This window comes from Manacus candei, unplaced genomic scaffold, assembly GCF_025592945.1.
Source record: "Manacus candei isolate 608988 ecotype Guabito, Panama unplaced genomic scaffold, ASM2559294v1 h1tg000065l, whole genome shotgun sequence".
NCBI lineage: Eukaryota > Metazoa > Chordata > Aves > Passeriformes > Pipridae > Manacus > Manacus candei.
This window is the reverse complement of record NW_026138113.1, coordinates 12,281,181-12,307,092: the sequence shown is the minus strand read 5'-3', so window position 1 is coordinate 12,307,092 and position 25,912 is coordinate 12,281,181. Positions and strand designations below refer to the sequence as shown.

Here is a 25,912-nt window from a genome sequence, read left to right as displayed (position 1 = left end):
GTGTCCGGTGGTCCTGGGCCAGAATAACCCCCTACCATCGTTTGGGGTAGTGGGTGCTCAGGGGTTCAGCATTTCACCCCCAACATTGCTGTTCTGAGTGATAAACGACTGCCCTGCAAGCTGGAATGGCAAAGGGCATTTGGGTCTTGGAGCCGTGTCCCACACAGCTGTGTGACGGGTGAAGGTTTGGTTTAGTGTGTTTAAGTTTTTGTCTGTGTGTGACGTGACTAGAGAGGTGTGGTAGCCTGGGAGCCTGCTGGAGGCAGGAAGTGTTGTTTATATCCTCAAAGCATCTCCTGCCCAGTTGTTTGGCAAGTGCTCTGGTCACCTCGTGCTGTCTGAGAGGAGAACCTGGGGCAGGAGGGGGCAGGGGCAGCTGGTGACAGTCGTGGCCTCTGTGATGGGGTTTAAACCCCTCAGTAAACGCGGTTGTTTGTGAGCTCGCTGGGGCCTTGCAAAGTCACCCCCAAAGTCCCCCATGAGCAGTTGCTGCCTTGTGGTGTTTGGGGCAGGCTTGGAGAACCAGGTTTAAGTCCCACTGAGACCCTCCCTTCCCTCTGCCCCCTCATCCCATGGAGTGCAGGTGGCACAGCAGTGCTGGGTGTTCAGCCAGGGGGTCCCTCGCTGCTCTGTGCACTGTCCTGCTGCTTTTTGTCTTTACAGACTCCCTCTGGAGATGCACAAACCCCTGTATTCCTTCCTGTTCACAGCCCCACACAGCCTTATCCTCACCTCCATATCTGCTAGTCCTGCTCCTCCCCTGTGACCCAGCTGGTCAGTCCCTGGCAGTGCATCATCCCCTGCCTGCTCCCGCTGTCCAGCTCCTGCAGCCCGGCCTGGGTCAGGCAGCAGCCTCCGGGGCTGGGGAAGGGCCTTCCAGCAGTGCTCCCTGCTCTGGATGCCCCTTAGGCTTCCTGCTTTCTCCTCCTCTCCCCCAGCCCCCAAGCTGAGTTTCTTGCCTAAAACCTTCCAGCCTTAACTCTTTGTTTGCCAAACTCCTGTGAACTTGCACTGTGTTTGGAGTAGTAGCAACAAAAGTGAATGGTGAGCTAGGCAAGAAAAAGGCAAAGAATTGGAGGAGAGACCCTTTTAAAGTATGTTTGTAAGAAGCAGCAGCAGTGGCTGGTGGGTTCAGCAGGGCTGTGCAGGGACTCTGTGCCAGCACACAGCCACTCATACCTGCAGCTCTTTTAACTGTGCCTGTACAGAGTGAAAGGCATCTGAATTAAGTGCATATTTAAAAGCAGGAATGCATTTAGGAATCATTCTTGATCCCTGACTGTTATGTCTCAGTGGTTGTCTGTCAATGTGTTGTAAAACACAAATGTGCTGTGTCTTGACATTAAATGAGATACAGTGACAAGCTCAGTACACATCACTCCCCTGGCTGCCTGGGTGCTCTGCACTGCCACTCTTCCAGTTGTGTTCCCTGCAAAACTTTTCCTGGAAATAGAGCAAATAACTGCACTGAGTGAGTCAGTGGATTACCAACTGTAGGAACCATGGCAGTGTAAATTCAGACCCATGGAAACAATTTGCTGAATCAGTATTAACAGTCCAGTGGTCTCTAGAGCAGCAGTCTCCAAAGTGGGGTCCACACACCCCACAGAGTGTTCAAGATGGTCCTTTAGGGTGCAGGAAGAAAATACTTCCCTAGTAGATGTATATAATTTATAAATACACACATCCTGAGGGTGCATGTGCAAACATTATTTATTGGTGGGGAGCACCATCAAAAACGTTTGGACATCACCATTCTAGAGGAAGAAAGCCTAAAGAATGCAGAGCCACCAGGACTTGTTCTGCTGATTGCACGAGTTATTTAACAAAGGAGAATGTATACACTTGGGAAAATGAGGTTGGAAATCATCTACTTAAATTCTTAAGAAAGCATGTAGGTGAGAGCCAGAGATCATGTTTTCTAAGCCTTGTTTTTGAACAGATGTTATTTTTTTGTTGCCCTGGTTAAATTCAAGTAGCAAATCATCCCTGTTGTTATGACTGTGCTATTCCAGGCCATGAGGCTGGTTCAGGGAGAGGGGCTGGTGCTGCTCTCCCACAAGTCTTGTGGTGTTCAGCTGATGCTGGTGGAGATAATTCGGTGTCAACACACAGAGGTGTCAGACACTGAGCTGGCACATCCACACACAGTGCCAGCACATTGAAAGCTGGGGGAGGCTCCTCTGAGAGTCGTGCAGAGGGGAAAATTGTCCTTTATCAGTGGAGCTCTGCAGCTGATCCTGTGCAGTTCTGAGTGATTAACTTTGGGGGTCACAGCAGTCAGTACATTTGGGGTTTGTGGTTTACTAGATAGCTGCTTTTTCATATTTGCTTCTAGAGCCTTTTCCCCCCAAGCCCAAACGCTGGGCTAGTGAACAGGATGTGCCAAACCCAAAAACCAGGGGAAATGGAAAGACATAACCAGGTTTGATAAGAGCATGGCTGAAGGCAGAGGTTTGCACTGTCTCAGTCACCACTGGCTGGAGTGGTGAGCTGATGTCTCATGCCGGGTAGAGAAGAGAGGAAGGAAGTGGATTTAGTAGAAAATTGATTGCATCTACTTGGGCCCTTTCCAGCTAAATTCTGAGTTAAGTACATTCATCCTGAACTAATCGTTGCGGAGCATTGGCTGAAATCTCACATACTTCTTAAAAGGAAAGCTAAGCATTAAAGGAACAATATCCTTATTGTACCTGAGTGCCAAAAGAAGTGAGTGTACTGTCAGGAGCTGTACCTATCCAGCTCTCTGGCTTGAAAGCTGCTTGTGGGTTTAGTACTAATGTGACCTGTTGCAGGAAGCTGTGGTTAGTCCACCACAAAATATCAAGGACAGCCCAGGGAGGCTGATCTCTGATTACATTTCAAATTGGTTGAGCAAATCCCAGTTCATTTCAGTAATTCAGTACAACAACTGAAAATTTTCAGTCTTGTTTACAGCAAAGCACACTGGAATATTGTCTAAAACACGTATCTAAAGTCCTAGCAAGGTTTTGTTCCAAGTCACACAGGATAAATCTGAAGTAATTATTAACATCAGTATAATTGTTCACTAGTGCGAGCAAGAGAAGAGTTGTTCTCTGTGCAGGACTTTCATATTTACTGCTAAATAATCTAAACCCAAAGAATGTGCTTCAAAACTGGCAGATGCTTTAATACTTTGCCATTCTGTGAGTATTATTTGTTCAGTCTGTACTAACCTTTCTAAGCTGCCTTGGCACTTCTGGACCCAAGGACCACTCCCTGACACATTCTTCCATTGTCCCATGAAGAAAAGAGTTACAGTTGTTGCTCAAGATGCCATCTCTAGTGTTATAGGTTATAAATCTGAGAGAGAAATTTTTCTTTCCCTGTAAGAGAAACAGAGTTCGAACAGGGAAGGGAGGAAGGGAATCAGTTAGCCTTGCAAAGGAATGGCTGGCCAGGCTGCATTCCATGCTAATGGCCCATCAATACTGGAGTGAGGGGGAAGGTTTTGGGGATTTGGGGAGCTGACCACCGGGACTGAGGACAGGTCAGACCGCGGAGTTCTCTCGCCGGGACGGAGACAGGGACTGTATTTGGGCATTTCTGGAGGAGAAGCCTGGGAGCCAGTTTCTCTGGTTCTTTGGTCCTGGTGAGGCCTGACCACTGGCCCTGTGCCACCACTGCCTCGTGACTCCCGCCGAGACCTGCTAGGTCCTTCATCGGAGAGGTCTGTGCTCGCTGGGAGAGGAGGGGAGAGCCTTGGGACATCTGGGAACAGTGAGTCCCGTAGGGGTGAGCTGCTTTCCCTTCTGCCTTTCTCCCCCTGGGGAAGGGTCTCCGCTCTCCTTTGGCTCCTCCCGCGATCTGAGACCCCTCAGACCCCTTCCCTGTGCGGTGACCGCCGAGCCCGACAGTGCCCCTGCCCGCCACGGTGAGGGCTGCACTGAGGGACAGGGACGTGTTCATCCAGACTTTTGGGTTGTTGGGTTTTTCTAGGACTACTGTCTAGTTTTTTTGTGTTCTGTTACTGTTTTTGCCAACATACATATATCTTTTAATAAAGGGTTGTTATTTCTTCTGTTTTTTTCCCACTTCCTCGATTAAAGCCCCTTAATTTTGAATTTACAATTGCTGAGAGAGAGAACTTTGGTCTACCTCATAACTCATCCTCTTTAGTAAACATTCCAGTCTCATCAGACTGTGACATCTAGGCACTGTGGATCTCAGCAATCTGTTCAAAGATTTGTCTCGAGGGAAGGAGAACTGAGCACTGTGAGCTTCATTTCACCAACACACGGGTGCCACTGGTGTTGGCTGCTGAACCCTTTGTGGATGTGACTCAAACCAAGCCTTGCTGGCATGTTTAGGTTCAGCAGCAGTGCCCTTTGATGCTGCTCTCATTGGGGTGCTGACTCATGTGGTGTTACTGGGAGGAAGACAGTGAACTGTGCAAATCCATTCTTGTTTTTCTGAGGCGCAGAAGATGGTTTAGGGAAATTGCTCATCTCCCTTGAGGCTCTTGCATGTTGCCACAGGACTGGGCTGTGTCCACTCCTTTTGTTCAGCATGCTGTTGTGTGTGTTGGGAGAGGTGATGCTGCAGCTCAGTGCATGCAGACATGACACCCAGCAGCCTGGCTGCTGCTCCTGCTCTTGGTCCCATTCCTGTTCATCTGCTGCAGAGCCTGGCTGAGCTGGGGCTTTTAGTTGAGGCTGAACTTGAATGAAGAAGAGAACAGTGACCTGCAGGGAAGAACCTGGTAGCAGCTGAGGGGTCTGTCGTACCCCCAGTTCAACAAGCTTGCCCAACTTTTGCTACTTGTTTGTCAGGTGGGTTCTTGCCCTACTCTGATGTCCAGGTGGCACGAGGGACCAAATACCATTTTTATTTCTTTTTTTCTCTCCTTCCTTTGGTCTTACTGGAATACAGTGTCTTTTTCTTCTGGATGTATTCCCATAGAAATTCCCTCCTGTTGCATGTTAGAGTAGTTCACCCCTCACAAAGGCTTCTATTGACTTGGGGCAGTACAGAACTCAGGAGAGTGGTCCTGTCTCCTGCAGGGACCTCAGGCACAGAGGGTGGACTTTGAGTCAGGGACTCTCCACTCCACCTGTGTGTGCCCACTCCTGTGCTGTGCAAAGAAGACCTGAGCAGAGTCTCAGAATGCTGCTGGATAAAAACAGCAGTTGTGCCAGAGATCTGCATCCCCTTCATGGCCAGGTGCAGCTGGAGGCTGGAGTGTCAGGCTCTGGCTTACAGAGCTCTTTGGGCTGGGGGGTGACTGCGGGGGCTGCCGTGTTCTGTGCTCTTCAGGATGCAACAGAAGCTTGAGATCAGCAGAGGTTTAAAACAAACAAAAGGGAATGTTTCCTACAATGCACAGGGAAGTCGTGGGACTCACTGCCGGAGGGACAGCGTGGAGGCCAAGAGTATAAATGATCTCATGGAGGAATTAGACAAATTAAAGAAGGATTGGTCCAGGGAGGCTATTAAACATAATAGTTATGATGCAACCTGTGGTGCAGGAAGGCCTTAAGTGCTGGCTGCTGGAAGCTGAGAGGTTATTCTTGGGAACACTTGGGCCTGTGTGAGCCCTGTTTGTAATTCTCTTTCCCAGTGAACTTGCACTCCTGGCTGGAGCTGGAGACAGGACACCACACTGGATGGATCCCTGTTGCTGACATTGGTTCTTACTGGAGCTTGAGTGAGAACACCCACAATGGGTAGAGGCCAGCAAGGCTGCTCAGGGAGGTTGTGTCCTGCCTGGAGGTCAGGAGGGCTTGGGCTGGAATAGGCTGCAGTTTGGTGGTGGATTTACTCTGCCATAGGCTGGCACTGGGATGCTGGGAGAGTATGATAAGACAAGTGCTCTTTTAAATCCTGGCTTACAGGCAGCAGCTGGAAAAGTGGAATTCTTTGCTGATAACGAGCAGGGTCTGTCATGGAATGCTGAAAGCTTCCCACAGTGGAAGCTACCTTGGGAGAAGAGCTGTACCTCTGCCCTCCCAGCTTGCCAAGTGGTGGGAAGGCCTCTCATGGTTTTTACCCAGTGGTCTGTGTTGCTCTGCCCTTGTTCTCCACTTTTTATTTTCTTTTTCATTTTTAAACCCAACCCTGTGGTGAAAAAAATTAAATTGAGGTACATTTGGAGCTTTATTTTACATTTTCTTGTTAGTGTGGCTACATGCTGGCTTATTAAGTAATATATTTTAAGATATATGTTAATATATTGGCCCAAAATAGCTATTAGATTGATGCAAGCAGTTGTATTTCTGTTTTTAAATATATACTTGGCGTACGTTTTTGCAAGTTCATTTTTAACATAAGTTCTTCTCTTAGAGCTCTGTGGAAATAATTTATGTGTTAACCCTGAAATTGATGGGTGGTATGGGATAGAATAAATATGTAAGTGGGACAGAAAGGAAACATCTGCCAATTTTAACTTTTGCAAATTATATGGAAGCTTGAAAGTATCCGCTAAGTTTATAATACAGTCTGCACAGGAAGGCTTTGCCAAAGTACCAGAGGTCAGAGATCGTCTCGTCTCTGCAGCTTTAAGCAACCTCTTGGTTAAATAACCTGACTGAAGAGGAGGAGGAGAGAGAAAGGAAGAGAATTCCACAGTGGAGTAAACATGGTACAGAGATTATGGATACCCTGCCAAGAAAGGTGGGGTTTTCCAGCAAGGTGTAACAGAAGATATCAGCCATCCATCCTCATATTCCTGCTGGAGGTTGACAGCCTCAGTCCTGCAGAGGGGCTGGGGCACAAATGTGCCCTCCACGACCTCCCCACCCAGTCTGGGCTGTGGTGGGGGGAGTGCTGGGGGTGCTCAGAGGAGACACATCACCTGCCCCAGGGCAGGGGCTGGCAGCAAAGGCTGGGTAGGAAGGGGTTTGTTCCCTTCAGTGCCTCACTGACACGAGGCAAAACCCTCAGGAAGATACTGAAGTTTTTCATTTTGACATCGTGGCAGGTTAAGGTGAACTGCAGAGGGGAGTCTAGAGTTTACCTTGGGCTACAAACATGTCAGAATGATAAACACTCACATTTTCATCTGGATTTTACCACAGGTTAGCGAGTGCACAGCAAAGACCGACGTTTTTCTGGCCAAGATGGTACCTTGGGGCAGGTCTGCAGCTCCTGTGGGTTGTAGTGAGCTCAGGATGCTCTCAGGGTTTCCCCAGCTCCTGGCTCAGCCCAGGGAGGTGCGTGGGGCAGGAGCTGGCACGAGGCTGCCGTGCTGGAGAGGTGGCACAGAGCAGTGCAGAGCCTGGATAACAGCCCAGGAATGGAAATGATAATTGTATTACACAAGAGTGTGCTTTTGTGAGAGTCCAAATAAGAGCTGGGCAACGGTAATGGGGAGGAAAAAAGAGTTAACTACCATCTGCCTGCCCAGGACAGTCTTGAGATGGAGAGTGAGAGTGAATGCTGACTTTGTGGCCACGGTTAATTTGCACTGAAAAGCTCTGTTTTGGTGTACAAATATGAATTAGTACAGGAACTTAAACTATAGAGTAATTTCCAATTATTAATTTGAAAACAATTTATTTTACATGATAATTTAAATTATCATTTTAAACCATTTTTATGCTTTCCCCGCATCAGTATTTTTTGAAAGTGAATCTCCTAATCTCTAAAAAGTGTTTGTTCATATCTTCTTGTGTCTGTCTACCTGATGATAATAATTGATTAGCATTTGTTCACAGACTCTGAATACTCTTTCCTGAAAGAACCTATGTAAAGGGAGAAAACAATACACATCCTGTACTCCACCTTCATAGGCCTCCAGCATACGATGCCACCTTTTGTTTGCAAGAGTTTAAATTTCAAATAAAATCCCAGCATTCTTTTGAAAAAAAGGAAAGGGCCTCTCCCCTGCTTAGATTGTCAAATCCCAGACTAGCCCGGAATTGAATAGGCCAAGTCAGTGACCTCAGGCAGAAAGAATGTTGGTTATTTACGTAGGGCTTCTGCTATTTTAGCAGCAAACCTTTTCTTCTGAAAAGACAATGTATACTGTTTGGTGTTTATGGCCAAGTAAAAAGCTTGTACATTTGAGATTTGCATCGTAATAGCCTCGTAACTCAATATACAGCATCCTCAAAAATAGCAGTGCAGGGCTCTGTTTTGTCTTAGCTGGTGCAGGTCTTTTAGAGGCTTTTACAAAAGTTCTCTGAAAAACCGACCTTAAGATTCAGCTGCTTATATGTTTGCTTTGGTGGCTTTTTTTTTTTCCCTTTCCCCGGAGTTTTGCTTTTTTTCAAAACCTAAAATTGCACGTGGTTTCTTTAGGAGCTATCAGGCCAAGTGCTCAAAATATTTTGATGCATCTCAAGCTAAGCTGTGCCTGCAGCTTGAAACCAGGAAAACGTGTGAGTGTGTGTGTGTGCAATTCAGACACCGAGCATTTTTCCTGGAATAATGGGGGATCTTTACAGGCATTCTGGCCTGGTGGATGAGCCTGCAATTCCAAATGGTTTTTAAAGTGTGCCTTTCTCAATAGATCGTAACCATGAGGAGCTATTGTGTGAGTAAAGCACACATTTAGGATCCAATCCTGCATTCCTTAAAGTCAATGGGAGTCTGAGCGTGAAAGGAATGCAGGATTGGGTCCTGAAACAGGGGAGCAAAACTGTGTGCCAGATTGCTTTGAAAAGAAGAATACAGCACATCCACAGTAGCCACTTTTTAGTGTTTCAGATTTCAAACGGTTGGAGTCTGTGAAAAGTGGCTTCTGCCAACATGCAGTATCTTCTATTCAAAGGAATTTGGCACTGGGTTTTTCTCCCCCCCTCCCCATCTTAAAAACCCTGAAAGCCCTAGAAATTCACCCCTTTTTTCACAAAGCCTGAGCATTGGGGAGGGGAGGGGGCCGTGGCGGTGGGGGATGGAAGTTTCTCCAAGCCCAGGGGCTGGGCTGGGCTCAGTCCCCTCCTCACAGCCCCTTCCCACCAGAGACCCTGCTCTGCCCCGGCCGCGGCTCCACTGCGGGACCCCCTCACCAAGAGGTTGTGCTCGGTGGCTTTGTGTGAGTCCTCAGGAGACTGAGAAGAAAAATTTAATTAACAGTTACAGAGGGGCTAAAGCAGCCCTGGGTTCACCCCGTTCTCAAGTGGGTGGAGTGACAGAAACCCTGTGTAAAGAAAACCTATGGGCAGAGGGAGGGATGGGAACTGTGGGCCCAAACTCACATACGAGTAAAGGAGGAATGGTAACAAATAAAGAAGAAGTGTTGGGAGCTTTTGTTTTCCTTTGGCACATCTTTAATTCCTGGGCAGGCAAACCTACTCTGCTGAAAGGGAACAGCTCTCCTGGGTGAAATTCTACATCTGGTTTAGCTAGAGGTGACTGGGCAGAGGAGGTAGCAGAGGTGGGTTGTTATTGCTTAATGTTTTCGATTATTTATTTTGTGTTTGTAAAACTTGGTATTTCTCTAGAAGTTTTGGATCCTGGAACCTTCTGGTGACTTAAAGTTTAGCTTCCATTGTTCAGAAATAGCAGCTGTCGAACCTGGGGGGGTTGTGGAGAGCAGGTTTGGGTTCTGGAGACTTCATTTGCCCTTCAGCTTTTGGGCTGTGTGTGTCCCAGTTTCTCAGTCATTAGACAGTGTCACACAGGTGCTCTTCAGAGGGATAGTCACCCCTTGCATGGCAGAAAAGCTGCAGCCAGTGCCAGAGGCTGCTGTGAGGCTGTGGAGAGTGGTGCCACCGTGGTGTCTTGGGCAGGGCATTTGGGAGGTCACCCTGCACCGCCTGCCCTGTGCGGGCTCAGCGCTGGGCATCATCTCACAGCATTTGGGAGCGTGGGCAGCCCATGGATGGCACCACAGACCAACTCAGAATCGGAACAGCCCCACAGCAAGGGCCCCAGGGGGCTTTGCAAAGCAAAACTCCCGGGTCTGGCTCGGTAAAGTTTGCGTTTCCATTGAGCAGTGATGGAGACCGTGGCCACAGCAGAAGCATTTGCTCAGCCCAGGCCACCTCGTGTCTGGTTTCACTTGTATAGGGCTTTGGGCCAATCCATGGGAATTTCCCTTCACTGCTACGTTAGCTAGGAAATATCTGAGCACTTTGGGAAATATCTGAGCAAGTGTTGTTGCACATGAATCCCGTGTGTGCGTTGCCATGTCGCTGCAGCCTGAACACTTTGGGAGACTGTCACTTAAGGTGGCAAATGAGACCAGTGATGGTGCTGGTGTCACATCAGCCACTACAGAGATGGTGTCTGGAGCAGTTAACAAGCAATTAGGTCCATGTTTAATATTGCTAACTAAAACAGATAGGCCCAGTTCTTTGGTCAGCCAGGCATGAAGAGCCCGGGCTGCCGCGCTCAGAAAGCTGTGCGGGTCGTGGACCAGAGAGATTCTCACTGAAATGTCCTGTTTAGCCTTTGAACTGACAGTTCATAAAATAAGAGGAGTGAGAAATCTCGAGGAGGGAAGCAATGTGGTACAGTTTTTTCCTCCAGAAAGAGCTGATAGAGGAGGATGCTGTGTATGTGTGTTGCTGCTGTGAGACAAGCCAGGAGCTCCCGGGTGCCCCTTTCCCAGCAGGAGCAGGGCATGGCCGTGCTGGGGGCTCAGACAAGCCCCTGGCACAGAGCAGGTACAGCCACCCTGCCTTGTCCTGCCCTTGGGGAAGGAGCAGTCCCAGAGCCCAGCTCTGTGCTACCCAGGCGTGTCCCCAGCCAACAGCAATGGCAGCTACTGAGTAATATTCCATAGCTTGAGCTGTTCAGACTGTTAATTAGCTCTGCTCTAATGAATTTCTTATCTTTAGCAGTGATACCTACAGCTGAACTCTTGCATTGCACTCCGTATGGGGGGGTTTAATTACATTTTGTAATTGAAATAGAATCCTCTTGTTCGACACAGCTGTAACATCAGCAATAACAGGGGCATTATTAGTCATCTCGCTTTTGTCCCCTCTAACACTGAAACGTTCCTGCATTAAGTTGTGAGAAGAGGCACATAACATCTTGAATATCAGAAGATGGTGTGGTTTTTTCAGCGTGCTGGGAGTCCTGGGGACACACCGGGCATTCTCTGGGAGGCAGGGCTGGAGCTGCAGCATTCCCATTATGTCAGAGGGGAGCTGTTTGTGTTTGAGTAGCGTCAGGCACTGAGACAATGCAGGCTTCTCACAGGAACTTGCTGAAACTACAGTACTAGTAAATCGTGATTGTTACCAAACAGTTGCGTGTTTTTATCATCAAAGTCCTTAAAATATTATAATAATGCTTTGGCACTTTTCAACTTCAAAGCATGCTGGAAACAGTAATTAGATCTAATGACCATGCTGTGACAGCGAGACATTGCTATCTCCTGTCTTCCAAAGGCGGGGGTGTCAGCCCCTGATGCAGTTGCATCATCCTGTGTGAGACAGGAGATGTGCCACTGAAGACTCTGTGACTTGACAAACTTACCTCCCCACAGGCAAATACCCACAGCCAGCAGGGGCAGGGAGGGCTTGGAAGATGCTTTTAAGCTGGAGGCGGGGGCAGGACACTTCCAGTGCTCTTTGGGAGCCCCTCCTCAAGAACGGAAAACCTGGGCTGATTCACAGTTTGTTCCATGGGGGCCTGGAGCAGCTTTTGAAACAGCATTGGAAAAAGGTTTTACCCCATCTTGTCTTCCTGGCTGGTGTGTTTTCACCACACAGTGGGGTGTTGCAGAGGCTGGAGAGAATAGTTGTGGACAGCCCGTGTCAGCCTGTGTCATTTTTTCTTTTGCAAGACGAATCTTTGAGTTGAGCCCTTCAATAAAGCAACAGCTCTCCTGTTCCTTCCTTTTAGTTTGCAACGTGTAGGAGATAAAAATTTTGCAGGAAGTAGGATTTTGCAGGAAGTTGGTAGATACATTTAAACACCAGAGACTCATAAACTGGTTAAATGTGAAAACCAATGTTAAAAACCTAGAGGTGACTCTGCTTTTATATATATTTTTAAAGCTCCAAAAGCCTGCATTCTTTTGGATGTTTGTCATGTTGGTTACAAACACCGATTGTGATCGGTCTTTGGGACAGAGTTATTTCTAGCTTGTATTTTATTACGTACTAGATTATCTATGTGAATCTTTGTAGTGTTTGCTGGAGCACTTGTGAGGTCTGTGCCTCCCAGGTGAGGTGGTGGAACCCCCTTATCCTGGTGCTCACTGCCCCTCAAGGGGGTGGGTGTCAGCCAAGAAATACAGGCATTTGTCCCTGTGAGTGCAGTTGTCCCTGTGAGTGCATAAGCTTCATTTTGTACAGTAAAACAAGGCTGAGAAGCACTCAGGGAAAAAAAGGAGTTCCCTGTAAGGGTTGGGGTTGGGTCCCTGTGCAGACGCTGCAAGGCTCGGTGTCTCTGCCCGTCTCAGAGTACCCCCAAGCATTCCTGGCCAAGCTGCTGCTCCTCTGGCCGGGTGTGAAGCACAGCATCTTCCCTGCTGCTGTTGGGAACTGTCTGACAGGGAGGACACACCGAGGAGGGCACCCAGAGCAGGAGGAGGGAGCCAGGGCAGTGTCAGTGAAACCCCACGCCGCTGCTCGTTACCGCTGCTCATTATCATTATAATGAGCCACCGGCAAGTTGCATCAGGTTTTGTCAGAAACTCTTGACTTTTTTTGTTTCAATATTATGAAAGCAAATAGTAACCAGGCTTGGCTAGACTCAGTCATTCAGAGGAGAGCCAAGCAGCAGGTCCTGTGTGCCAGCGGGCAGGATGATGTTATCTCCTCTGGCTGGCCAGGTGCTTTGCTCAGCTGGATGAAGGAACATCAGGGGGGTTTTAACTTGTAATCTCTGCCAAACTGATAATAGTGGGTTACAGCTACGTGGAACAGGCTGGTGCTGTGCAGGCCCCTGAGTTATCCAGGACCTTGGGAGGTGAACTCCTTTGTGCAGTGCCTCGAGCTCGGGGCGGGTACCCCAACCTGAGGTGTTGCACCCATCCTGGTGCATGGCTGCTCTGGGCTGGGGCCCCAGCACTGCCTCTCCTTGGGATTCCTGTCTCCCTGGCTGCAGCTGCCAGCACTTCCCTCTGGATTGCAGTTTTCACTCGAGTGTGGTGTTTGACTGTGTTCGGTGTTGGCATTTAGCAAACTCTTCTGGACAGCAAGGGGAACGTAGGCTTTGGTCTTTATTTCTAAAATGCAGAATGAAAAAGCCAATATAGGCATCCACAGCAGCTGTTTGAGTGATAAACTTGCTGTTTCTTGGTTTTGAGATAACTGTTGTACTATCCCTGAATGAAATTCTTGTAAGGTAAAAGGTCTGTCAATCTTATTAATCATTGCTAATGATAGTCATTATCATGTGAGCAAGCTGCTTGCCTGCTTTATGAGTTTAGGCAAGTCTGTTCCTTAATAAGTATCTCGGGTTTTTTAGCTGGAAAATGGGGAAAACAGTATTTCCCTCAGTTTTGAAAGGTGTTGTGCTGGGAGTGCTCTGTAGGGCAGAGGTCTCAGGTTTGTAGGATGGGTTGGGAATGGGGCTCACAGGGCTGGTGTGGAGGCTCCTGGCTGGGCTTGGGCTCAGGTGGGTCTGTGTCACAGGGCAATCAGCTGCCAAACCCATCTGATATCAGAAGTCTGAGAGTCACTCCAAAACATCAGGTTTGCCTTGTTTGTTCTGGGTCAGAGGCTTCCCACTTCATCACAGTCCAGGAAACCTCTGACCCCCCTGGCTCCTGCTGGTGATGCTTTGCTAAGGAAACAACGGGAGCAGAATTTGGGCCATTCCGATCAGCCTCAGCACTGCCAGGCTCTGCACACTGGGATACAGATCCTCCTGCACCTCCTGCTGACCCTCCCCATATGTCTCAGTTTAATAAGACTGAAGAGTTTTGCTAAGGAGGATGAGTTGTGAGGAAGACCAAGCTCCTCCTTGTAAGCACTTGTAAATCCGAAATTAAGAGGCTCCAGTTGAGGAAGTGTGGAGAAAGAAAAGATAACAGCCCCTTATTAATGGATATATGTGTATTGGCAGAACAACAAAAGAACACAAAAAACAACCAAACAATAATCCTGTATCCAAAAGTCCCCTTCAAAAAGGAAAAAGTTCGATACTTTCCATCCTTTGGCGCAGTTCTAACCACGATCAGCAGGGTTCGGCTCTGTTGGGCTCTGGCGGTCGACCCTGGTGTGTGGGAGAAGCCAAAATGGACATTCCTCCCCACCGAGAAGGGGAGGAAGGGGGAAAAGGAGCTCTTCCCACGAAACTCACCCTGTCTGCAGCCGGCTGTGGCCAGGAATTCCCCCTTTCATCCATGGTCAGACATCACTGCCAACACGGGAGCGGAGGAGGGAGAGGGCGGCCTCCTCCCCAAAAGGTTCCTCTGCAGGTGGGTCAAACCTCTCCCATGAAATCTGAGCAGGTCCGGGCTGGGGGCAGAGCAGGGTGCAGGAAAACGGGGGCAAGCCAGGGCCAGAAACAGCCAGATGAGCAGGCCGAGAACAAAGTGAACCTCGGAGCCCTCTAACACACACCTTGCCTGAGTTAAGGCAGGAGTGAAATGCCTCCTGTTTCCCAGGAGAGAAGGAAAAAAAAACTCCCCACCCCTCCCCACAGTCTCAGGAGGGCCATCAGCTCAGAATGCAGGCCTGCTAGTTAGTTCTTTGTGCAGATCAATCACCCAAGGCAAACCCTTTCCCTCTCCCTCATTCAACATCTTTCTTTTACAGCAGGGAAAGAAAAATTCCCTGCTTGGTTGTTTAGAACAAGTAAACCTATGACAAGTAAACCTATCAGAGCGTTCCTGTCCTGCACAGATCCTTCCAGGAACGGGCTTTGGGATTTGTCCCTAACTACCTCTGCTGCTTCCAGCCACAGTGGGGTGTGGTGAGGGGGGTGGCCAGCACTCCCTCACCTCACCAAACACCCTGGCAGGTGTGTGTGAGCACGATGGCACTGCTGCACCATGCCAGGCCCTGCCTGGGGGCAGCCACTTCATGCCCACCATCTAAAGTCGTGTTCCAGGCCTGGGCTCAACACCCACAGTGTGTCCTTTAAAAAGCCATTCTGGCCTCTTTCCCTTTCTTCCTTCCATTCCATGTGCTTTTACCTTTCACTGGAGAGGTTCAAAACCAGCTTGGATAAGCAGGAGGGAAGTTCTAGAGGTGGTTGCTCCTGCATCAGTCGAGAGAGGCCCCATGACCCCCTGATTGCTGTCCCAGCCCTGTGCCTCGTTTGGTGGATGGCACAGATTTACCCAAGGCTCTCAGAGGAGATAAACATGTTGCCCACACCACGAGGCTCCTGGTCCCCACCAGAGCTACCAGGCAGCTGGAAAGACAAACAAGGGCTGACTCCACCTACCAGCAGTATGGAGACAGCAGCCCGTGAGATCGACAGCCCAAGAATGTGCACACAAAAGAAGCATTTCCCTGGGCCACGACAGTAAAACCACCAGACAGCCACATGCAGCATGTGACTTCCCAGAGCATCAGCCCAGATCCCAACTTCTCTGTGCCACACGCTGTTTCCCAGGGTCGGATCGCAGTGGCAACGTGTCAAAGGCACTTTCAAGCACTGAAAATTAATCACATTTTCCTCCACATTGTTTATGGAAACGGTGGAAAGCACTCCTGCCCCTCAGCACACTGGCCAGCTGGCTCAGCCCGCTGGCCCTCGGAGTCCAACCCTCCTGGAGGTTGTGGTGGTTATGGTGGAGCTGGAGGAGATGTCCAGGCTCACTCTGTGAGTGGAGCTTTGGCAGTGACCTGGAGGGACCATCTGTTGACCTGTGGGTTCCCTGGCTCCGTGTCCCTGCCAGCACATCCCTGTGCCATCTGCCTGGCAGGGCTGCACAGGGCTGGGGAGAGCACCCACTGCCTGGGAGTTTGGCCAGTGGGACCCTGGCACAGTGGGAGTAAGGTGAGCTGGGATGAGTGTGTTTTGCCCTCTCCCTGTGTGGTGTTACACTGGCAGAACAACACTGCTTTCAGCAGAGCAGCTCTGGTAAGACAGCTCTGATCTGCTGCATCTGAAACCTGGTGGGGCTTGGTGGTTCTTGAATTCCTGGCTTTAATCCTTTTTGTTGGGACTCTTTGGAGTCTGCTGTGCAGTTCTTTGCTGTAAAGGGAGCCATCAGTTAATTAACGACCATCACAGGCTTTGTCAGTAGAGTTCCACAAGGGCTAATGAGATGGCAAATGTCAAAACTGGAATACAAAATCTCTTGTTTTCAGTGTGATTTTCCTGCCCTTCCCTCCATCATGTGTGCCTTGTACTGCTTTAGTGTCTCAGGAAGCTGCTGTGGCATTGATGATTAATATTTCTAAGGGTGGCAGGAACATCCATATGCAGTGTCCCTTGCTTGGTCCTTTGGAGACAGACATGCTGTTGATGGCAGTGGCTGTGTGCCCACTGGGATTTTACCTGCCAGGAAAATTGTCTCAATTTGCAAAGGAGTCTTTTTCCCCAAATTATTTTTGGGTTTAGATTTGAAGTTTCCCAGGAACTTCTGTCAGCTGGGTTCCATAACCTGCACTTGGAGGTAATATTTAGATGATACCTGAGGCAAGGTTTGGTGCCTGATTTGGTAAGGCAGGATAGAACCAAGAGCTTGACCCTCACCCCTATCTCTGGATGGGACCCTCTGGAGAGGAGAGGGGCTAGGAACAGACCCCACAGACAGGCACTGAAGGATGTGCTTTTCACTTCACATCCTGAACAACTGGGTTTGGGGATGGAGCACAAAATTCTGACGGTCCTGTGTTTAAACAGGGAGAAGACTACGAGGAAAAGCATTCTACAATGTCAATGGCAAGGTGTACTGTGAAGAAGACTTTCTAGTAAGTAAGATTTCAGGCATTTTTTTATTATTTCTAAACCAAAGCAGTGTTTTATATTAACTTGTTTGCTTTGAGAGATGGTTTTGTGATGTGGGGCCTCTTGCCAGTGGTGGAATTGGGAATCCTCTACCCCTGACTCCACAGCAGCAGGATCAGACCCTGGGTTTGAAGTGGTGGCTGTAAAACCAAGTACATAACTGTCTATAAGCCATCCCAAAGTGTAAATTATGAGAATAAACACTGGAGCTGCTCAAGCCTGGGACTTGAACTGCAGCCACAGAGCCTGGGCTGCCAAGCTCCAAGTGAAACATCTGGGGAATACCAATCCTAACAGGAGGGAGCTGTTCCTGCCAGGAGCACGGAGTGGCTTCGTGCAGGCACAGCTTAATCCCTGCTCTGCTCCCAGGGCTGGGCTGGGCTGGGATTAGCTGAGAACTGTTGGCCACAGAGGGACAACTCCTGTTCTCTCCATGATTTACTTCAGGAGAGACTAAGTCATGAAGAGAAAAATGATGCTTGTGGCTGAGCTGTGTTGTTCCAAAATAAAACATTTGAGCAGTTCAGGGTGAGGATTGTGCAGTGCACAGGAATGGTTTGATAAGTTGCAGACCATTTAGAATTAAGATGAAGAGGGACAGCATGGCAGGGAATTGCAATTAGAGAGCAATGATATATTATGGCTTAGAGGAAGATGAATTGGAGAGTCAGTATGTTTAATTTATGCCACCTCAGTTATTGAAATACCATTAATTTAGAAGCTTAGATCTTCCAGAACAACTTTCCATTTCTAATGAATATATAATCGTGCTTTTTGCAAAGGAATTATTCAAAGTATATCCCACAACAAAACTGGTAGTTCAGAGAGTGCAAATGCCTTTCTCATCAGTGCAATCCATAAAAATCATGGAAATTCCTACAATATAAACCATATTTGCCTTCATGCATTACACTTTTACTCACAGCCTGCCTGTGATCTGGAGCCTGTTGGAAAAAAACAAACTGTATTTTGTGCAGAAAATAAGTTTCTTGTGATAACTGGAACTTGTTACTGTTTTTCTTGCATTCTGGAGAGAAAAGTATTTTTTCTTCCTTGCTTTTTTTCGGCTCTTTCTTTCCTGTGTTTCTGCAGAAGCACAGGGTGAGGGACAGGAAGTGGAGTGTGAGAGGGAGGGGCTCAAACCTTTGAGATTTTTAATTTGAACTGTGTAGGAATGTACTTTCCTCATGATCAAAACCTTTTATCCAAACTTAATGACATGATTGTTGTTATTAGCTTGTAATTTCAGCCTGAACACGAGAATTTTAAATCTAAAAATCTTAATCTTTGGAGAACATTCAGTTTTCAAGGGATGGGGGGAACCTCTTTAGCTCTTGGACATGTTCTGTTGTGGGCTTCTGAAGGGAGATACTTGCAGTGATTTTCCCAAAAAACTGAGATTCAAGGCCTGATGGGAATAAACTTTCTGCAAGTTAGGGAACTGTTGGGACATTTAGGACACGGATTTAAAAGCCCAAACCTCCCACAGGTGTGTTTTAGCAGGTTCCCAGTAGCACAGAGGGAGGGGGAGAGGAGGACCAAGGGACTCACTGCTGTGTAAGGCAGCAGGAGAAATCAAATCCTGCCATTGTCCCTGCTCGTGTTCAGCTCATTGCTTCTTCTCTCAGCTCCCTGAGCAAATGTCATAGCAAGAATACTAGGAATTGTGTTGTTTCACTAATAAAATAAAACAGCTTTGCCTGTTTTAGAGTTCTGTGGACAGAGAAAGCTCAAAGTTTTTCTCTAAGTTGAAAAGGCCACAAAGTTGCCATTAAAAAGGAAATTATTTTTACTACTTTATCTTCCCAGGTCTTGCTCCTGACAACTTGAAAACCCCAATCCTCTCTAAAAAGAGATATTTTCAGTCCAAAGCAGGTGGCCAAATGCTTTTTCTGTATAACTGAGGATTTCAATCTCTGTGGTGACTCCAAATCTTTGTGCAGCTTCCCTGGAGTGCAGCAGGATTCCCTGCTGACAGTATGGGAGTGGGATGTTAGGGAAGTTAAGCAGGGGGATAAGAAAAAGGTTATTTTAATTTGGGAGTGTAAACAGAGTCAGCCTACCAGCATTATAATTCTGTTTATGCTGAGACAGTGCTGCCTGCTGTTGATGTCCTTACTCTTTCTTGGCTTTTGTTTGTCTGGGAGTTGATCAGGAGAATTAGATGCTCCTGTAGGTTTGAGAGCATGGGCACAGCTCTGTGGATTTGCAGCCCCACAGCTTGTGACCAGGTATGACACAAACATAGTAGGAATTAAAAAGCAGAGCAACCTCAGACAGTTTGGGCAGGAGGTGCAGTGCTGCCACACCAGGGACCTTGGGGAAAGCCAGGGAACCTGTGTGTTCCTGGTCGGGTTTGCAACAGCCTCACGATCTTTCCATGGATTCCCGGGGACAGCTAGGTGTGAGGAGTGGATGGTTCCTTGCTCACAGTCCCCCCAAAGCAGCAGAGGTGGGAATGAGCCCCTTGTGTGCCCTCCCAGCAGGGGGAATCCCGAAGCTGCTGGCAAATGTACTGTACATGGGGATGGGTGGTGGTGGCTGGAGCCTCCCTGGAACCTGGAGCAGAGCCTGGGCCCTTCCCAGGGAGGGCTGTCATTCCAGCAGAGCTCTGTCCATCCCCACTGCTGCCTCTGGCTGTCCCATTTATCACTGCAGGTGCTTCTTCCCCACCATCCCTGGGGTCACACCGGGAATGTCCTGTGGGCCAGGCCAGGCCAGACACAGAGACTTTGGGGCTGCAATGAGGAGCACGTGAACAGTGATGGGCAGGAAAGCTGAACTGGTTCTTGAGGTGAACCAATGTGGGAAATTTTAGGGAAGAATGGATATTATTTATGGGTGTCTTCCTATTGTAGCTGTTGGAAATGCTTAACATCCTATAGATGTCAGTATTTTATTTCTCCTGCAATGCTGCTGTTTGCTGTGCCAGACCAGCTCCTGCTGGAGCAGCCTCCAGAGCTGTGGTTCCTATGGGATACCTGGGTCTTTTAATTCCCACTCACTCAAGACAGATCAGGTCTTCCTCTCGATCAGAGGTGGCACATGGAATTCACTGCAGTATCAAGTGTGGTCCTGGAAGCCAAGACCTTGAGAAGCCATTTTCTGATCCTTTCAAATGTTTGGCACTTGTTGTAAGGGCAGGGCTCACCCTCCTTGGCTGAAGTGTCCCCTCAAGGTTCAGCACAGTGCTGGGGCAGCTGCTCCAGGTGAGTCTCTTCCACCCCAGAAGCTTTTGCACTTCAGCAAAGTCCCGTGAAATCCTGTGCAGGTCTCATTTTTGAAGAGCACAGGTGTCACTTAAAGCACCACAAGTGTCCGAGAGCTTTGGCTTCCACGTGTTCCCAAAAAATCAGGCTGTAAAACGTGACCTACCAGCCAAGCACTCCAAATCTGCCCCTTGCTTGGAAAAGCACTTTTGGTTTGTGGCCCAAAGCTGTGAGTGACATGTGGGTGTGACTCATGATGAGCAGTTGGCACCGTGCAGCCCAAGGCACAGACAGCCTGCAATAGCCACGAGGGACATTGTTCCAGCAAATAGTTTTCCCACATGTTTGCTCTTACTGAGGGCACAGATCGTCTGTCTCTGAACCAGGCAGCCTATTGTGCTCATTCTTTCCAGGTGTTCCAAGTTTTTAGAGCCACTTGTGGAGTTGTAGATGGGGAAGGAATGCCACATAACCTGGTTGTCCTCGTGGTGCTGGCCTTGGATGTATGGGGCTGGGAATGGAGGGCTGAGGCTTGGAATCCCCACACCTGGAGGACATGGGATACCTCTATCTTCTGAGGTTTTTTTTGTCAGCCTCCTGCTTCCAACCCTGATCAGCTGCACATTCTCTCAGTGCTTAAACCCAGGCCATTCCGACTGAACGTACTGAATGAATCAGATTTCAAAAAATAAATCCATGGGTAATTCCACTTCTGCCTAAGCATGGCACAGCCATTGCCCACTCTGTGCCATTTCCAGGAGGACACTGCCTGTTACTCAGTGTGAGGAGCAAAAAGAACAAACACAGCCCCCAAACTTTGCTTTGCTTTGCTTTAGCTCCAGGGAAGATCCAGTTACTCCTTTACACGCCACCTTAAGGTAGCAAGTCCAGCAATACCCAAGTGTTGCCCCAGCTCTGTTAGGATGGTTATTTCATGAAAGGAAATAAAACAAATGACAGTTTAATCCTTTCCTGAAAGCTCTTCGGACACAGATGGCTAACTAGCCATAACAGAGACACTGTTCCTGGTGAAGTGAACAGAAAATAAATGCCTTACTGTATAATAAATAATCCCAGTCAGATGTTCCTGTTTCATTTTGTTGATAAATTGCTGCATAATCACGGGTGAAGGAAAAATAGCTCAATAATTTTGTCTTTCCTTTTCAATGCTTAAATATCATGTAAAGAAATTTAAAAGAAATTACTGTTTTTCTTGGCAGGAAAGACTTTTAAAATGTCACCAAAGCAGCCTGAATCTTAGATCTATTATCTATCTCTTTTTCTTTTTTTTCCTCCTTCTTGATAGGCTTTTGCTTTTTCTCTTGAGGTAATGAATATTATTGAGTGGGGGTCCAGTAGAGGTTAAGAAATGAGGGAATTTCCCTTGAGGGAGGAGATGAGAGGGAAAATGAACCTTGTGACAGATGTTATATTGCTTAATGCACTACTGGAAGACACTCAGATGCTCTGGAAATAACCTATTAAAGACACCACAAGCTGCAGTGCACAGCATTAAGGTCATCCAAAACTTCTCCTTTTAAGATGTTCTCTTTCACTCTCTTATATATAACTTTGCCAAATTTAATCATTTAGGCTGAACTTCTTTGTGCCAGGTTTTTGCCTCTGGCAAACTCTGCTGTCATTAGTTGCTCAAAGTTTCATCTAAAGCTGTTCATCCATTTCAGTGAGTGAAACTGCAGGAACTTTGCCCATAAATCCTCAAGAAAAAAGGCTCTAAAAACTTCATTTTGCACATGCCAGCCATGCAAAGTGACTTGGCACATTGCAAACCTCCTGGAGCCTTGAGGTGGCCCCTTCCTCCCCTCCAGAAGCTTTTGGGTGGCCCCTTCCTGCCCTCCCCAGACCCTGGCAGGGCTGTGGGCTGGTGTCTCTCTCGTTCTGTGCCCTCCTTCCCTTCTGCAGGGAGAGGCTGAGGCTGTGGCAGGAGGAGGACAAGCAGCCCCCAGCCCCCAGTGGCAGCCCTGCTGCTGCCTCTCCAGCCTTCCTTGTCCTCTCCATCCCATCTAGTGGGGCTTGGGATCCTTCTCTCCCCTGCACCAGGACTGGTCCCTGCTCAGGACACTCTCCTCCTCTTTGCTCCCCAGTTGGCCACTGCAACCCAAAAGTTGGCTATGGAGAACATCCAGGCCCTCACATATTTCCTCAACTGTCAAACTCTCAGTGATTGTACAAGTGCAGAAGGAGCAGGGTGTGCAAGACTGGTGGGGAGGTGGAAAATGGGAGTGATCAGCCTTTTGTGGGGGAAGGAACAGGATATCTGTGGAGTTCTAGCTGAGCCATGGGCAGTTTGTCAGAGTAGGGCTTGCACCTTTATGTCCTGTAGCACTAAACACAAGACCCTTGTCCTAACTCGGGCTCCTGTGCATGGCTGCCATGTAAATATTAATACTAATGAGGCTTTTCTTCTCAGTCTGTGCACAAGCTGTTCTCCAAGCCTGGCAGTGTGGGAAATGGCCTGTCCCACGTGCTGGGGCCCATGGAAGAGAGTTTTTATTTAGTGTAATGGAAGTTGGTGTCAGCTGCAGTCAGAGGTTTGATTTTCCATCTCAAGGAGTATAAATGTTTGGAGGTCCCCCCTGGGAGGGGAGCCCTGGGACTCTGGTGCATTAGCCAGAGAGCCCGTTGCTGCTGAGTGAGACTCAGAAAAAAAAGACACTTGGTTGAAAAGGTGAATAATTGAAGCTGCAGCTTGTGTCCTTTTATACCTGATGGAACCCCAGAGCAAACACAGTTCTAGATAACTGGGAGCATGTTCTGTTTAGGGGAGTTGCTATTAAAATCCATGCTCCACTCAGAGAACACACAGACACGGGTGTTTATTGAGATGTTTAGCAGAGTGATGGAATCAAACCTTGGAAAGGGATCTGCTGCAGTATTCCTGATGTGCCTAAGGAGGTCTGCGAGTGTTTTCAAGGCATGGATGGCTCTGTTGGGACAGGAGTTGCAGAGGCATCAGGAATGCTGAGTGTTGCTGTGCTCCCAGATGCTGTCACTGAAACAAAGGCAAACAGTTCCCAGTGTTACTGGAACGGGGGCAGAGGGAGTGCAGTTCGTGTTCCTGCTTGTGTGTGTCTCTCTCCAGCCCCTCCCTGCCAAAAACATTTGAATACTTTCCTTCCTCGTTTTTTCCTCAGTCTGTAGTATGCCAGTGGTCCTGGGTTTATTTGATAAATGAATGTGACATTAATGATGATTAATCAGGGTGTTCTGAATTGAAGCATTGGGTCGAACCTACAAATGGACTTAAAATTCAAGTTTCAAAATCTGTAGAGAGAGTCAAATATTGATTCCCCTCTGCACTTTGGACTTGGATGTGAATCAGTGTGAAGAGTGTGCAGAGCTGACAGTTTGGGTTCACCTCTCATTGCAGCACAACGCTGTAGTGCTGTGTCTGGATCAAGGAGTCCATGGAAGCTGGTGGCAGAAGTCCCATTGACTTCAGGAGAGTCTGGATTTTCTCCTGGGAATTCATCCCAGAGGACAGATTTTTAAAGCTGGGGCCTATATGAAATGTTGGCCCTGAGGCTGAGGAGCTGAGGGTGAACACTGAGCACGGGGCACATGACAGGTCTGCCAGGGAACAGAGAGGGGCTGCAGGAGGAAACCCACTGAGGCCAGAACAGTCCCTGGTTTATGGAAGAGCAGTCACAGGCCCAGGTGATAATGGGGACAAACATAATGCAGTGAAATTTCAGTGTGTGAGGAAGGTCTGTGCTCACTAAAAGGACACTGCAGTGCCTGCAGTGGGTCACAGGTTATTGGATGAGTCAATGGGACCTGGCAAAACAGACAAGGAAAGACAAAGATGGGTTTTTTCCGAGATGTATCACTATTGACTGGCTTTTGTAACCATCCCATAGGTTACATTTGCTAGTGGAATGTTTGGAAGAGCATGTTACAAAGTCCAGTTGGTCTCATGCCAGACAGTCGCTTCCCTCTTTGCTCTTGAGATGGTGATCCAAAAAGTCAGACTATCCCATTTTTCTTAATATTGCATTGAAAAGTAAATTACAATAACTGAAGCACACTTAAAAGAACTCAAGCTCTTTCTAATTATGTGTAACTCCTGCCAAACACTTGTAAGCAGACAGCATTAATTTTTTTTCTATGGGAGAGTTAGAAAAAAGTTCGATGTGAGAAAGTGGCGTGTTTCCACTTCAGTAATAAACGTGGGGTTTACTTGCTGTTATGTTTTGAATGGAAATCTCTCCACAACTGTTATGAATAAAATCCAGATTATTTTTTTCCAGGAAGGTAGGTTCTTATGGAGACAGTTTGTTTCCCAGTGTGCATGGTAGATGGTAGCAGTGACAGTGAATAAGCCCCAGCAAGAGTGGGTGCAATATGAAGTGCTGTACAGTGAGAATCAAGTTAATAAATGTTGGGCTGTATGATATGATGCAGAGTTAAAGCTGGTGCTTCAGGCTTTTTTCTTGATTATTGCCACTGCAAAGCTTCCAAGGAAGGCCTAGGTAAAAAAATCATTATTGGCTCTTAATTAATCAGACAGTAGCCTTGGTGAGTGCTGACACACAGGGCTCTGGAGGTTCTATAGGGTATAGATGGCTGTTCCCTTCTCAGAGGCTGTAAAATGCTTGACTGCTCGAGGCAGGGTTCTCTCCCAGCTGAATTCCTGGGTTTGGGCAGAGTTTTGTGTGTGGCCAGACCACCTGTTACCTCTGTGCAGAAGATGAAGTCCCTCCTTGCCCTCCCCTTGTCCTTCAGACATGACAAAGTGGAAGGGCAGAAGCAAGAAGTCAAGTGCTGTGTGGTGTTTGCTCACTCTGCAAGACAGAGTGAAGCAACAAGATATAAGAAGGGGTCTCAATGAGATGACGAGTAAAGTTCTGGACTGTTTTCCTTTAGTTAATCTCTGTCACCTGCCATAAGGCTCCCATATCTTTGAGCCTGAGAAGGCCTCATTTTGTCCAGTTCATTTTAATTGCTGCATTTAAATATGTGTGTAAAAAAACAACAAAAAAACTCCATCTGCATGAAACCAAATTTGATATTTTCGCCCTCTCTTAATGCGATCCCATGAATTTCTTGCATTGTTGTATCCCATGTACTAAGGGTCCCATGCAGAGAGCAAACAATACAGCAGTGAGAAGACAGATGCTCTGCTAATGGGAAACCAGGGAGGAGAGAGTCTGTGAGGGATTACAGGCAGCCTGGGGTTGGAATACATTATTAGCATAGCACCCAATTCAGAAATTAGTTTTCAGAACTAAATGCCTGAAGCATTTTGGCAAAAAACCCCCTCCTTATCATCTCTCTCAAAAGGTCTTAAAGCATAAAAGAGTGAGGATCTCAAGTCTGGGCTGAGCAGTCCCGTTGGGTGACTCTGCAGTGCTGCAGCAGGGAATTGGAGATTTTACAGCTTCGTACCATTACCGGGGCAGCAGCTGCCACACCCACTGCAATGCAACCCACTGCTCTGCCTGCACAAACCTTCAGCAGGTTTTGAACATCCTCATCAAAGAAGAAAACGGGTCTGAATGAGATTCCAGGGTCTGTTTCCAGGAGGAAGGTTTTGTTTTGTTGAGTGCAGAACAGCAGGGAAGTGCACCAGCCCCTCCTTGGGCACGGCCAGGCATGTGAAGGAGAAGCAGCAACATGTCTTTTCAAAGATCTGATGTTGCCTAAGGTAGAAAGTTTGGGTCCTGGAGCCTTTTTCAGACATGTTGTTTTGTGAAGGTTTTTCTCTGGAAAAATCATGATGAGAACATCAAACTTTAAAAGACCCTGGTGGACAACCAAGATTTGCTACAGGACTGAGGGCAGGCAGGAGAAATTGTTTCTCATAATACTTGGTGGGATTATCCTCCATGCATAATTGTTCATTGTATGCTCAAAATTCATTGTTAATTTCTTTTAGATATATTGCACATTAGACAGAAGGG

The 25,912-nt window shown here is 47.8% G+C and overlaps 1 protein-coding gene across 1 annotated transcript in view; it reads left to right on the top strand.

The window, feature by feature from the left end:
* The window catches only part of WTIP (WT1 interacting protein), an 86,004-nt gene that overhangs the window by 43,889 nt on the left and 16,203 nt on the right, over window positions 1-25,912 (top strand). Inside the window, exon 3 of the mRNA XM_051805812.1 lies at window positions 16,675-16,742. Within this exon, the coding sequence (XP_051661772.1) occupies window positions 16,675-16,742 (68 nt within the window). The remainder of the gene's footprint in view (window positions 1-16,674; window positions 16,743-25,912) is intronic.